At 46.6% G+C, this 14,637-nt stretch overlaps 1 protein-coding gene across 1 annotated transcript in view; it reads right to left on the reverse strand.

The window, feature by feature from the left end:
- Positions 1–981: 981 nt before the first annotated feature.
- The window catches only part of LOC120235079 (myosin VIIA and Rab interacting protein), a 327,535-nt gene continuing 313,879 nt past the window's right edge, over positions 982–14,637 (reverse strand). Inside the window, exons 13-17 of the mRNA XM_039237197.1 lie at positions 12,286–12,447; positions 7,910–8,014; positions 7,738–7,798; positions 6,043–6,161; positions 982–3,184 (exon numbers count right to left, since the gene is read on the reverse strand). Of these exons, the coding sequence (XP_039093128.1) occupies positions 3,152–3,184; positions 6,043–6,161; positions 7,738–7,798; positions 7,910–8,014; positions 12,286–12,447 (480 nt within the window). The 3' untranslated portion in view covers positions 982–3,151. The remainder of the gene's footprint in view (positions 3,185–6,042; positions 6,162–7,737; positions 7,799–7,909; positions 8,015–12,285; positions 12,448–14,637) is intronic.

A 14,637-nucleotide genomic window follows, 5' to 3' on the forward strand; every position in this document is an offset into this window, starting at 1 on the left:
GGACTCTCTTGACTGTCTTCCATGATTTGCTATCCTATCCTGTGGGGGTGAGGCCATGGGGAGGAAGGATGGAGAAATCAGGAGTTCTGGTCAGGAAATGCTGCCTGAAGAGAATTTCAGGTGGGCCAACGATGTTGCTCTCTCTCATCTGAAATGCTCTGTTGACCTAAATGTTAGCTCGTTTGTTACTAATGCTTAGCCAACACTATCGTGCCAGTAGACTGAGCACTAGGGATGACTGGGTGAAGCCTATCAATCTGTGTCTTAACAGGTGATTCTGATGCCACTCAAGTTTGACTACTGCCGGGTTAGGCCACCAGGTAGAGAAGGCTCGTGGCTTCTACTAGTATTACTATTCACTCCTTCATTTCAGGTCAGAGGACGGTTCGTACTCTTCTTCGGGGGTGGCAGGGCCAGTGTCTGGGGAGGCCAGTGTCTGGGGAGGCCAGTGTCTGGGGAGGCCAGCCTCAGATCAGTTGCCACTGATCCGTGAAAGACTCTGGGAGAGTCACGGCCCTGCTCCCTGCTTGGCTACATAGTCCCCGCAGAGATGGGCGGGGCCTCCCGGATGGTGTCCAGGCTTACCTCCGGGCTCTAAGGGATCTCAGCACTATGGACATTTTGCGATGGATGATTCTTGGTTGCGGGTGGTTACATTTATCACCGTCCCTGGCCACGCTCCACTGTATGCCAGTGGTACCCCCCCCACCAAGTTACGACAATCAGAAAGGTCTCCTGAGGGATTAAATCACACTACCCCCTCCTGTCCCCTGATTTGAGACCTGCCAGGCTTCCACTGGGAAATTCTGTTCTCAGGACAACAAGCAACGGGAAAACAAGTGGTGTAACTGGAAGGGATGTGGGGTGCAGGGCAACAGTAGCCTTGACTCGGCCCCTCCGATGACTAGCCATTGACTTCTTCCCTAACTCCTCTCCACTCCCAGTCTCCCCCACCCCCAAAAAACCACATCCCCGCACACATTATTTTCATAAGTGACTTTTACTGCTTTACCATTTCTCTTGACAGTAATTCTTGGCGATGTGCATATAACATGAAGGCAAGCATAACTTTCAGAAGTCATCAAAGATATGGTCATATTGTCCTCATTTTCTTAAACCATTAAAATATTTTCATTTATAAAAATTAATCTAAATATAAATATTGACACTGAAGATCAAAATCACTTGATGACAAAATAATTCTTCTGAAACTATAACATATGCTTATGGTTTTTAATAGTAAATTAAATCTTTGCACTTATTTGGCACACGGAAACCTTTATAAAATTTCAAATGCCATAGAGCAGGCTTCTTCTTTTTTTTTTGTTTTTTTTGTTTTTTGTTTTTTTGCAAGGCTTACACAGTACACATTTTTGTCAAAGAAAACTGAATATTTTAACACTGTAACACACCAATAGTTGCTTTTCATGCCTCTTAAAGGAAACATTCTATTTGGAACTCAGATCTTTTTGTTGTTGTTGTTGTTTTTTAAAATTTGTATTTGTCTGCTTTGAGTCACACCAACAGAACAAAAAGCCAAGATTCACTCTGTTTCAAAGGAGTCATTTCTGTTGGAAAACACATACACGGCATCAGCAAAGGGTATCACCCAAAGATAGGCAAGTCGGCATCAGGAAGGGATCGTAACACACATTTCAGTAGCAAATCAGGTCTGGGAATGTGTGTAGCTGCAAAAGAATGTAGAAGTTGAAAGCAACACAGGGTGAGACTTTTGTGAAGCATTCCAGTTACACTTAGCTTAGAGGTGTGACTTTGGCAAACTAATCTCTCTGGCCCCCTCAGTTTCCAAATCTGAAAAGTGGGGTTATCAACTGAAGAGGGTTGCTCTTTGGATTAAGATGAGAAGGAATTGCCTCCCTCAAAGCAGTCACTTAGAACATTTCAGTCAAACTACCTCCTTACCCCCCATCGTTTGCTTTCTTCCTAAGATTCAGAATGTATCGGGGAAAGTTAAAAAAAAGGCTGTAAATGCTCAACTCATTGGGCGGAATTCCATTCCATCGGCCTTTATAACATAGTCTACGCAGTCACGCCTTTGAGACCACTAGCGTGGAGCACGTGTCTGTTACATTCACAGTTTGCCCTTTGCCTTTTTCACGCCTGTAAGTTTTCCAGGGCGATTCTTTAACCATTCTACTAGTTTAGCTGAATTACCTTCTTGGAAGTAAATTTTGGAGCACATTTTCTCAGGTGGTTAGAACCCGTTTAGACACAGTCATCGCTAAACTGCATCACGTGGATTCAGGACGGTGCCCCAAAGTTAGCCAATGGTGAGCTTTCCCAAGCTCCTCTCCCTTCACAGTGGGGGAACTGTCAGTGAGTCCAAGGACAAACCCTAAATTCTCAATGAAACCTTGTTTCAGAAAGACTTGGGCATGGCATGGGTGGGTGAGAACTTTCCATTCTGTGGTGCGTGATTGCGATGGGAATGACTGGGCCACTGTTTGTGGTCATGTGGTTGGTGTGTGTGTGTGGGGGGGGTAGGGGGGTAGCTAGGAGCTTTCCAGGAAGGAGGTGGCTGAAGGGAGACTTGCATCCTTGCTGGGTGCGTGCTCCCCAAATGGGACAGTCTGGACATTCACTACGGGGGCACTTGCACATTGTCCCCAGCATCTGTGGGGCAAACATGGTTTTGAGAGATTAGTAAGGACTGATGATGAATTAAATGATAATACTCATCTCCCTTCTTTCCACCCCACCGCCCCCCCCCCCAGCCCCCAATAGTTTTCCTTTGGACAAATAACGATTGACATGGACTTTTCGTTGAATCAAAGGGATAAAAAAAAAAAAAAGAGAGAGAGAGAGATCTTAAAGACAACACACAGTGGCAAAGCAAACACGGAAAAGATGCATCTTTTGAGCAGAGAGCTCTGCTGTTGGAAACCAGCATCTCGGTGTTCTGTCTTGGGTTCCCCTGGGAGCCTAAGGCAGAGAGTGGGCAACACCGCGGTGCTCAAGTCTGGGGCCGCTTTCTGGGTGAGGCATCGGGACAGCCCCGAGCCATGGTGCACCGCGGCCTCCCTGGGCCCTCCCCTCGGGTGGAAATCCATACGGTACTGGATGGCTGTTGGGTCAAGGCACTGGCGTGTACGGCCGGAGGCAGTGGGTCACTGGCAGTGGAGTCCGTGCGCTAATACATCACAGCAGACTCCCGAGTGGGCTCCTGTGGAAGACAATGAGCGCACGGTCACCAGCCGCTTGGCCAAAGTAAGAAAAGGCAACGAAAAATGTCTCCTTTTTTTTTTTTTTTAAAGTAGACTTCACACCCAGCATGGAGCCCAATGTGGGACTCGAACTCAAGACCCTGAGATCAGACCTGAGCTGAGATCAAGAGCTGCATGCTTAACCGACTGAGCCACCCAGGCTCCCCTAAGTTCTCCCAAGTTTTAAGTCAGTTCTTACTAATGTTCTGATTTAATTCTTATTTTATTAGAATTAAGCCTTTAACATTTATTATTATATATTTACCTCACATTGTGTTATTTAAATTAAAAATTTACATCGTCTGTTAGAATCTCTTATTTTTATTTTATTTATTTTTTTCCTTGATTTGGCTTACAACACATTTTCTGCTTTATATTTTTCCAAAGAATAAGCTCTTGAATTTATGATCATTCCTATAGTCTTCTGGTTTGCATTAATTGGTTTCTGCTTTATTTCTGATGTTTGGAATGCAACGTCTAGTTCACTTGCTTTGTCTTTTCCTTCTTTAATAACAAAGAAAATTTTTGATACTATGAGTCTGACTCAGTGTAGTTTTATATGTCTTTCATTTGTTTTGATACATGTAATGTTTTCATTTGCTAAGTGCTCTGTGGATTTGCTTTGCTCTTTAGTTCAGAAGTTGCTTGGAGATGTGTGTGTGTGTGTGTGTGTGTGTGTGAGAGAGAGAGAGTGAGTGTGTGTGTGTGAGTGTGTGTATGGTTGTATATGTGGGTGTACATGTTTTCTAACTTCCAAGTAGAGTTTCTGTGTATTTTAAGTTTTGTTCTAATTTTCTAGGTTTGCTCTGTTACTTATGGTAGTCTAGCTATATGTGGCTCTTTGCATTTAGATTAATTCAAATGAATAAAATTTAAAAACTCAGTTCCTTCAAGGCAGAAGCCACATTTCAAGTGCTCAACAGCACACATGGCTTGTGGCTGCCATACTGTGCACTGCGACACAGGACATACCCATCATTTTGGAGCGCTCCATCTGGCAGCACTGTTGGAGATCCTTTCTTCCTTGTTTTTTTAATTTTAAAAAATGTTTATTCATTTTTTGAGAAACAGAGACAGAGCATGAACAGGGGAGGGGCAGAGAGAGGGAGACACAGAATCTGAAAGAGGATCCAGGCTCCGAGCTGTCAGCACAGAGCCCGACGCGGGGCTCGAATTCTCGAACCGCAAGATCATGACCTGAGCTGAAACCAAGAGACGAATGCGTAACTGACTGAGCCACGCAGGCGCCCCAATTTTTTTAAGTCAAAAGTGAAACATCCTTCTTTGTTTTCTCCAAATGTTTTTCTCTTGAATTCTACTTTGCTTGAAAGTGATATTGTTCTTTCTTCTTTGTTTGCATTTGTTTAGTAAATATTGTCCATTCTTTCATTTTTAACCTCGCTGTATTATCTAAAGGTAACTTATTTTTCAAAATAATTTGAGGTGAAATTTATGTGATGTAATATTAACCATTTTATTTTGTTTTATTTTGTTTTATTTTATGTTGAGAGAGAAAGAGCATGAGCAGGGGAGAGGGGAGAGAGGAAGGGAGAGAGAGGGGGAGAGAGAGAGAGAGGGAGGGAGAGAATCTTAAGCAGTCTCCACTCTCAGCGTGGAGCCTGATCTTACTACCCTGAGATCATGACCTGAGCCACCGCTAAGAGTTAGACTCTCAACCCACCGAGCCACCCAGGTGTCCCAACACTAACCAGTTCAAAGTGAACAGTTCAGTGGCATTCAGTACCTTCACAGCCACCACCTCTCTCTAGTTTCAAAACACCCTGTCCCTCTAAAGTAAAACCTCCTATCCACCAAGTGGTTTCTTCCGACGGCCCCTCCCACAGCCCTCGGCAACCACTGATCAGTGTTCTGTCTCTACGAAAGGTAATTTATTTGTAACTGTCTCATCTATAACAGAGTCCTTCCCTGACCCTAGTTGTCTGCCATTTTGGGTGTGTAATGCATCATTTTTACTCTTTGAAATAACGATCTGACGGCCAGGAGTGATGTAACTGGACTCTAAAAGGTGAGGGGTAATGGCTGAGCAGTGAAGAAAAGCTGGTGTGCAGTCCCCTTGCCACGGGTGCCTAAGAGATGCAGCGATCTGTAACCCCAAAGGGCACGCCCCCCGTGACGCCATTACCCCGTGCTCCTGCACCTCAGAGCACGGGGCAGTGAGGGGGAGAAAGGGGCAGGGAGGGATAGGTGAGGCATAATCTTGCCCTTGCTTTAGTCTTGTCGCTCAGACCTCGTCCACCCTCAGCATATTGGTGCCACTGAGGGAGGTCAGCTGGATTAATACTTCCCATATAAGCGGCACCACGCCTTGACCAAAATCCGGGGCATGCTGGTGTCCAGACAAACAGTCCATTTGCCAGAGTTCTGTGCAAATTATCTCCTGTCCCTTCCTTTGCATTTAGGGGCAGCTGCTGACTTTTTTTTCAGGAGCACAACAAGTAATTAATGGCTCATAAGAAATTTAAGGAAGAGTGAATATGGATCAAACACGGGATAAAAACCCTGACACCTCAACCAGACCTTACATTCCTATGTACGTATTTTTATTTCTCTCACAGCAAACCCTACGTAAGGCGCTGGATATACCGTTGAGGGGACGTATCCATATATCAAAGAAGTCAGCAATACCGGGCATGGTGCTCGTCACTTCTCACTGCACCCCTGCCCCCCGCCTGTCTCCCCAACCAACGGACCATGAGATCCTGCACGGAGGATGCTTCCTGGGGCTCCGATGGGGGAGGTGCAGATAGGAGGCACCATCGGCGCGGAAGCGATGGGCACCGAGACAGAGCTGACTTACCATCAAATCCTTGGTGGTGTTTTTCCTTTCATTCGTCCTGTTTGTCAAGGAGCCTTGGAGAAGGAAGTTGCGGTTAAATGTTTTAGTGGTGGTTGCCGAAGATGCCTCAGTGGTTTCAGCTAAAAGGAAACAAATGGAAGTGAGTGGTACCCAGAAGCGGGGACAAGTGTTGAGGAAGAAAGACCATGTGTGCCCATCACCCAGATTTTTGTTCTTGACTCGGCATCTCATTGGAGTCCACAGGTCTGACTGTGGAACCTTTAAATTTTGTGTTTATTTTTATGATAGGCACCAAAAAAACTCAAGAATCGTTAGTGGCTTTCCAGGAAAAGGTAGCTTGGAGATAATCTAACATAGTTCATAAATTCTTATTTGCAATTCTGGACTCTACAATGATGTAAAGACTGAAAATCTTTGTAACTTTGGGGCCAAAACTGTCTGAAGGCAAACCCGGACTGAAACTGACACGTGGCCATTTAAAATGCTGGTCCATCCCACCCGGAGTGAACATTCTTGTGCTTTGGTGAAAGGATCTTAATGTGTTTATCAGATGCTTCCCCAGACACTAGAGGGAGAGGGCTGTTCTGAAGTATGCAGTACATGTACCACCTTAGCTTTCTAGTGTCCAACACGTCCTGAAACATATATTTATCCAGGGGTTTCAAATAAGGGACCATGGATCTGTCATAAATGGTAACTGTATAGGATCTGATGGAATATAAAGTAGGCATTCAGTAAATGTTTGCTGAAGAAAGATCAGTGGAACCAAGACTCAAACATCTATCTTCTGTCTACTCTTCTACGTTGTAGATCGAAATTTCTACTTTGGCATCGTCTTATGTGGCTCCTGAACCCAGGGGAATTGTTGAAAATGCCCAGTGGATGAGGATGACATCACCAGCATTGCTGGAGTCCCTTCTGGGTTGGGCCTTCGGTGTCCCGCCCACACTTCCCTGATGTCACCACACATTCTGACATTCCCCACATTCCGACAGCATGTGGCCATAAGCCCCGTCATTCTCTTGTCTATGCATGGGGCGGGGCAGAAGTGCTAGGGAGTTAATGCCTCCCCACCCCCACCGGAAACTTCAGGGGATAAGAGCTGACCGCTGACATCCTCATCTTCTGTTCTTTGGGCAGGGAACTCTGAGGTGCAGTCAATACTGTCTCCCAGAAGTCCCCAGCAGGTCTTAGCCTCAGTTGCCCAGAAAGTAAGCTATGAACTAAATTGCACTGTACTGGGGCACCTGGGTGGCTCAGTCTGACTCCCGATTTCAGCTCCGGTCATGATCTCAGCGCATAAGTTCGAGCCCTGCGTTGGGCTCTGTGCTGATAGTGCGGAGCCTGCTTGGGATTCTCTCTCTTCCTCTCTCTCTGCCCCTCCCCGCTTGCACATACACACACTCTCTTTCTAAATTAATAAATACACATTAAAAAAAGAAATTATACTGTACTGACTTAATTTGCTTCCCTGAATCATTTCTCTCTTTTCCTACCACGTAGGAATCACGTCTCAAATCACATCCTTGTGTGTGGATCCGCTTCTTGCGGGGGGATTCAGATTCTCCACAAGAGGACTTCTGGGTAGGAGCCCCCCATTAGGTCTGGTTCTCAGACTCAGATCACGGAGTCACTCAAAATAAGTAAGTCAGGCTTAATTCTTTGGTAGCTTTGCAGGTTTGACTTCAAGCACACCTTTCACTGGCGGGGCAGGCAGTTTCCTCCTTTGCTGCCTCGATGTGTCTATGGTTTGTACCTATAGACAGAATGCAGTGGTCAATAACACTTCACAAAGCCAACGATTTCTTATCTTCTAATTTTCCGGGTCATGCAATATTCCAGCAGAGGGAGGGAGGGACAAACGCACCTGGTTCCTTTGCTTCTGATCTCGTTTTCTTGTGAGGCGCACACATGGGGCTATGTTTAATCCCGCGATGGTCAGGGCTGAAATCCGGCTCTCGATATCAGAAATCTGAATGCAACAGAAAGACAGCATTGGTAGGGGAAAAGCACAGGAGGGGAGAGTGTTATAAGTGTTGGGAATCTATAAAGATGAAAGCTGCTTTGATGTATGTTCGTGCATTCAACTTCTTCTTTGTTTTTAAGATTTAAAAACAGAAAATCTTAACACAACGTAGGGCTCGAATTCACAACCCTGAGATCAAGAATCGTGTGCTGTACTAAGCCAGCCAGGTGCCCCTCATTCATTCAACTTCTACCAGGCCCTTCTCTGTCTAGTGCTGTAGTAAGAAAACACAACATAGGCTTTTCTTTGTAAATTTAAATGTCTAGCTTGGTAGCTCCAGGGTATATCAACACCCCCGTCAGAGTATTTCTAGGGATAAATGGAAGCCCAGAGCATGATGGGAACCCTGGCCGGGGGGCCTCCTGGCTCAGCATGGTGGCGGAGGGGTGTGAAAGGTGGTCAGGGGAGGCTTCCATAGCAGGCAACACTTGACGTGGACTGTCAGGTGTGATTCACAGGTCCTTCTTCCATCTTCCATGACTCCAAGAGCCAAAACCACACAGCACCAGCTCTGAGGAGGTGAACAGCCCCTGGTTCAAGTCCATTTCTTTCAGGACAAGTGCCTTGAGAAACTCCCTCTTCTCTCTGGGCATCAGTTTCCTCGACTATAACATCAGAAGATCAGAGAGAGTTCGGATTTTTTCCCAACAGAGTCGTAAGGCAGATACCGAGCACAGGAGCCCATTCAGTGCCCGGAAAGAACCCTGATCCACGCAGGTCCCCAGGATTGAGGAAGACACAGTCCATCTCCGGGAAAAGAGCATTGATATGTGCCTGCCATCATGCTAAGCGCTTTAAATATGTGAACTCATTCCCGCTTTGCTCATGAGCTCATTCATAAGCCTGTGTCACGGGTGCCACGGTTTCACAAACGGGGAGACCGTGGGTCACAGGGTTCAGAGCTGGTCTGGGGCAGAGCTCTGGATTAAGGCCAACGCTCACGCTCTTGCCACACGGCCCCAGAGGACCTGCCAATGCCTGCCACGGGGACACAGGAGGAGGCCGGAGCCGGCTGGCGGGGGAGGGGGAGGCAGGGACCACTGCCCTCTCACTGATCTCCTGACACAGCCTGAGTATGACTGGGGCGTCAGGCCCGGAACCTGAAAGTCGGCCATGCAGCCAGCGTACGTGGCACTCTGCCCTGAGGACTCCCTACCTCCCCATCCCTGCACTCTCTTGAGCTGCTCAGGACAAATCTGTCCTTTCTCTGACAGTGGCCCGCGGTACGGGACAGTCTCCATGCTTCTGAAGGTTCCCAGGTTGAGAGAAGGCCCCTAAAACGGAAGGCGGTGTGGACGCCCTCCTTTGCACATGAAGGACACTTAGGCAAGGGAGGGACTATGTGTCTGAAGCCAGGTCCGACATGTTTCTCAGGAAGCCACACAGCGCGGGCTGGCGGAGAACGTGGCGAGCTCAGGAGGACAGCTACAAACCCTGCTCCATCACCTGCTAGTTACTTGACCTTGGGCAAGTGATGTAACCTTTCTGATCCTCAGTCTCCCTAGAAATAAAAGGGGAACATAAAAGGAGCCACCTCACGGGGTTGCTGGAAGGATTTATTACGATAATGAGGTCAAGTGTTAAGTAGAACCTCGGGCACAAAGTAAGGCTCGCTGAACACTAGGCATTATTGAACACGTTACTCTAATGTTCAAAAATGTATAAAAACCAGGCACATTGAAACACAGAGAAAATGCTATTTTGGGCTCCAGGATTTTCTGCCATAAAGCATGGCTCCAACAATTTAAGACGGGAGAAATCTAGAAGCGGGAATGATGAATTACCCAACATAACCCTCCCAAACACCCAAAAATAATATTACTTCCGGCTAAACCATTCAAGAAGTTATTTGCTGCAGGGTGTACTCCCAGAAAACAAATGATTTGATTCCACTTTCTACAGCTTTGACAGTAAATTGATTAAACATTGGGTGGCACTTAGGGAAAATGATTTGTATATGGGGAGAGACACTCTTAAGCTGTTTTTGCTGATAACGAATAGTGGATGGAGCCATGTCTAATGAGGCCACACCCAGCACACAGTGTTAACGCACCCACAGTGTGCAAAATGGGCGAGGTCACATTCTCAAGAGTGCTTCGTGCTGTCAGTGGTGGTTGTAATTTTTGACTCTCTAAAACCAAAATACCTGTTTAAAAAATAATTACCAGTCAAGACTGTCCTCTCTATCCATAGGTGGTTTCTATTGACCCCAGTTCTCCGAGGATGCAGTTTAAAGACGCAAGGTGTATATCCGTGAGCCAGGGGTTTATACTGAGCTTACAGTGCAGAGATCAGCAAGTCTCACGGACCCCACTTTGAGGATCAGCAACTTAAACCATAGTCAGTTCTGATCCAGAGTCAGAGGCCATGGCAATGTCCATGCGCACTGCAAACACGTGTCTTCACAAAGTTACAGACAGTATCATTTCAGTTCTGAATCGGCCATATCAAAATCACGCTAAATACGGGTTTGAGAAATCTCCCTTCCTTCCTCCTTCCTTCCTTTCTTCCTTCCTTCCTTCCTTCCTTCCTTCTTTCCTTCTTTCTTTCTCTTTCTTTCTTTCCTTCTTTCTTTCTTTCTTTTCTTCTTTTCTTCCTTCCTTCTCTTTCTTTCTTTATTTCTTCCTTCCCTCCCTCCCTCCTTCCTTCCTTTCTCTTCCTTCCTCTCATAAAGAAATCTGTATTTTCAGTTTCTTTTTTTTTTTTTATCCATAACTATTTTATTTTATTTTTCATTCTCTAAGAATATCTTTAATAAAATTTGGCCTAATACATTGTCATATTTTTTCTTGAGTATGTCCTATTTTTTTTTTTTACAAATAGTTTATTGTCAAATTAGTTTCCACATAACACTCAGTGCTCATCCCCACAAGTGCCCTCCTCCATGCCCATCCCCCCTCCCCCCCCACATCCATCAGTCCTCAGTTTTTGTCAGCATTCAAGAGTCTCTCATGGTTTGCCTCTCTCCCTTTCCCCCACCATTTCTGCCCTTCTTCTCCCCCTTGTTCCTCCGTCAAGTTCCTCCTAATCCTCCTATACGTGCAAACATATGATATTTGTCCTTCTCTGCCTGACTTATTTCACTCAGCATAACACCCTCAAGGTCCATCCATGTTGCTACACAGGCCAGATTTCATTGTTTCTCATTGCCATGTAGTATTCCATGGTATAGATAAACCACATCTTGATCCATTCATCTGTTGATGGACACTTAGGCTCTTTCCATGTTTTAGCTATTGTGGAGAGTGCTGCTATGAACATTGGGGTCCATGTGCTCCTATGCCTCAGCATTTCTGTATCCCTGGGGTAAATTCCTAGCAGTGCTATTGCTGGGTCATAGGGGAGTTCTATTGTTAGTTTCCTGAGGAACCTCCACACTGTTTTCCAGAGGGGCTGTACCAGTTTACATTCCCACCCACAGTGTAGGAGGGTGCCCGTTTCTTCACATCCTCGCCAGCATCTAGAGTTCTCTGATTTGCTCATTTTAGCCACTCTGACTGGCGTGAGGTGGTATCTCAGTGTGGTTTTGATTTGTATTTCCCTGATGAGGAGGGATGCTGAGCATCGTTTCATGTGTCTGTTGGCCATCTGGATGTCCTCTATGGAGAAGTGTCTGTTCATGTCTTCTGCCCATTTCTTCACTGGGTTGTTTGCTTTTCGGGGGTGAAGTTTGGTGAGTTCCTTATAGATTCTGGATATTAACCCTTTATCTGATATGTCATTTGCAACTATCTTTTCCCATTCTGTTGGTTGCCTATTAATTTTCTGGGTTGTTTCCTTGGCTGTGCAGAAGCTTGTATTTTCAGTTTCATTCAGCTATTCACCCCAGTTTTATTCAAAGTCCCAAACCCGTGTCAGGCATGTCAGACACTGAAGTCACTGTGTGCAGCTGGACTGCTCATGGGGCCTTTCGTGCAGAGAGGGGGAAACGGGCCTCAGTAAGTCATCAGCAGTGAGCACAGGTCAGGGGAGGGTGGGCTGGGAAGGAACGGGGCCGTACAGCAAGGAGGCCTACGGATGGGTCCGAGAATTTGTGCAAGAGGAAGGTGACATGGGTTTACAGAGAGCTCCGGTACGTTATCAAGGCTGTAGTGTTCGGAAGGAGGGCTGGGGGAACCCCTGGAGGGCCCAGGCGCGCCAGGGAGCTGGGGCGGGGGCCGCGCGACGGGGCGCCCCCCCTCCCCCCGCCCTGCATGGGGGCGGGAGGCGGCTCTTACCTGGAGCTCCGCGTGGTGAACCTGCGCTGCGGCCGTGGCCACCTGGTCCTCCAGCTCGGCCAGCGCGGTGTCGTCGGTGCCGCTGTGGATGCGGCGGGCGGCTCCCTCCAGCTCGCTCAGCTGGCCTTCGAGTCCGTACACGGTGCCCGCCGCCAGGTACACCTGCGGGGGGGGGGGGGCAGCCCTGAGCCCCGGCCCTGGGACCAGCGCCCCTTCAGGGCGCCCAGGCTCAGCCCCGGGGGTGGGGGGGACAGGGAACGCCCCCATTTATAAACCTTCCTTCCTAAACGTAAACGGTAGCGTGGGGTCTGCCTACCCGCTCACTGTCAACTGCAACCCCCACCTCACCTTCCCGGCAAGAAAAAGCAACTTTTAAGTTCTGAAAAAATGATTTTTAAAATAGTCCAAAGTACACGGCATCAGCTACACAGACTGCAAATCTGTCCAGTGATTCCAGCCGTAATGCCAAGATGAAGAAGCAAAGAACAACTCATGATGTGATTTTTCCAGTAGAAATTTTGGTTGAGGAAAAATAAGATGAAAACAGAGAAGGAGGCAAATCATAAGAGACTCTTAAGCCCGGAGAACAAGCCCGGAGAACAAACCGAGGGTTGCTGGAGGCGTGTTGGGTGAGGGATGGGCTAAACGGGCGCGGGCAGTAAGGAGGGCACCTGTTGGGAGGAGCACTGGGTGTCCTATGTAGGGGATGAATCACTAAATTCTATTCCCGAAGCCATTATTACGCTGTGTATGTTAACTAACTTGAATTTAATAAAAATTTAAAAAATTTTTAATTTTTGCTTGGCATTTGGTAACTGAGAAAAATTCAGAAAACATAAAAGAGATGAAATTAATGAAAAACAATGAACAACTGAAAATATTTTGAATGAATTACCTCTGATTACCTACAGCAGGCTAAGGGGATGAAAAGGGACCTGAAATTCAGGAAAATAGTTTATTTCTTAGAAAAAGGTGCAGTGTTAAAAGAAACCTGTCAAATATATTCATCTGCCAAGGAAAACAGTTTGTTGAGAGCTCTTGAAAATTAAAGAGAAAATCAGACAAAGAAAGGGAGTTGAGGAAAAGTCAAAGGGAAAAAATGCTGACTCAGGAGCTAATAGAGCGATTGCAATAAAAGTGGGCAAACAGAAGGTAGAATCCTTGGACTCATTCAGACCACGGATGCCAGCAAGGAGGAGTGAAACAAATTCTCTTCTGCCTAAAGAATAGCGTGGATGAAACAACCAATGACCCGGGAAGAGATTGATCTAAAGAAGCTAATTGCTTAACGAGGGGTTTCTGAAATGTCATCAAAGTCCACAAAGCTCTAAATGTGCAATTGCAGCAATTTAAAGTTGATTTGAATGAAAAGACATGGCGGTCACACAAGCTCTTCTAATTTGAGTTAAAAATAAACCAGAGTGGGGATGAACCAAGAGCTTGTGCACACGGGTCATGCACGTGTTTGGCGCTGGGCTACACGGAGGGTCGGTGAGTTGGGGAAAGAACACCGAGAGGCTCCTAGCCTGTCAACTCCTTGGCCTGATTCCTCATCTCCATCAAAACTGGCAATTTTAGGGGCGCCTGGTGGGGCTCAAACGGCTAAGCGTCTGACTTCAGCTCAGGTCATGATCTCACGGTTTGTGAGTTCAAGCCCCGCATCGGGCTCTGCACTGACAGCTCGGAGCCTGGAGCTCTCCCTCTCTCTGCCTCTCTCCTGCTCGCTCTCTGTCTCTATCTTGAAACTAAATAAACATTAAACATGTTTTTTAATAATGAAAAACCCTGGCAATTTTACACAACATTTCAGAGTGCAGCAAAGGCGGGTGCAGGTTTGCTGAATGAGCATGTGTTCCTCCCCAGGCACGATGGGCTTGGCCTGCGGAGCTTCTGGGGGTAACTACGGTAGCGGAAGTCCGTCGTGGTAAGCGATTCGTCTGTCATATAGGGGGTCGTGAATCGAATGTCTGCCGACAGTCGCTGTATTTCAGTGTGCCCTTAGAGTTACATTTCTTGGTCACATGTGAGCATCAGAGAACTTCTGTTTCTAAAATCTCCTCACAGTTTAATATATTTACTCTTTGTCTTAAAGACAAGATACACCTTCTTTATTGTTTGTCGCCTGAAGGAAATTTCTCAAATGAAAAATTTGAGTGAGTGTTTCAAAGCTATTTGAGTGGAGAAAACCTTAAAAATGTGTCTCTTAAAAGTTGTGAAGTTGGGGCGCCTGGGTGGCTCAATCAGTTGAGAGTCTGACTTCGGCTCAGGTCATGATCTCACGGTTCGTGGGTTCGAGCCCCGCGTCGGGCCCTGTGCTGACAGCTCAGAGCCTGGAGCCTGCTTCTGATTCTC

This window comes from Hyaena hyaena, unplaced genomic scaffold, assembly GCF_003009895.1.
Source record: "Hyaena hyaena isolate Hyena2069 unplaced genomic scaffold, ASM300989v1 scaffold_121, whole genome shotgun sequence".
NCBI lineage: Eukaryota > Metazoa > Chordata > Mammalia > Carnivora > Hyaenidae > Hyaena > Hyaena hyaena.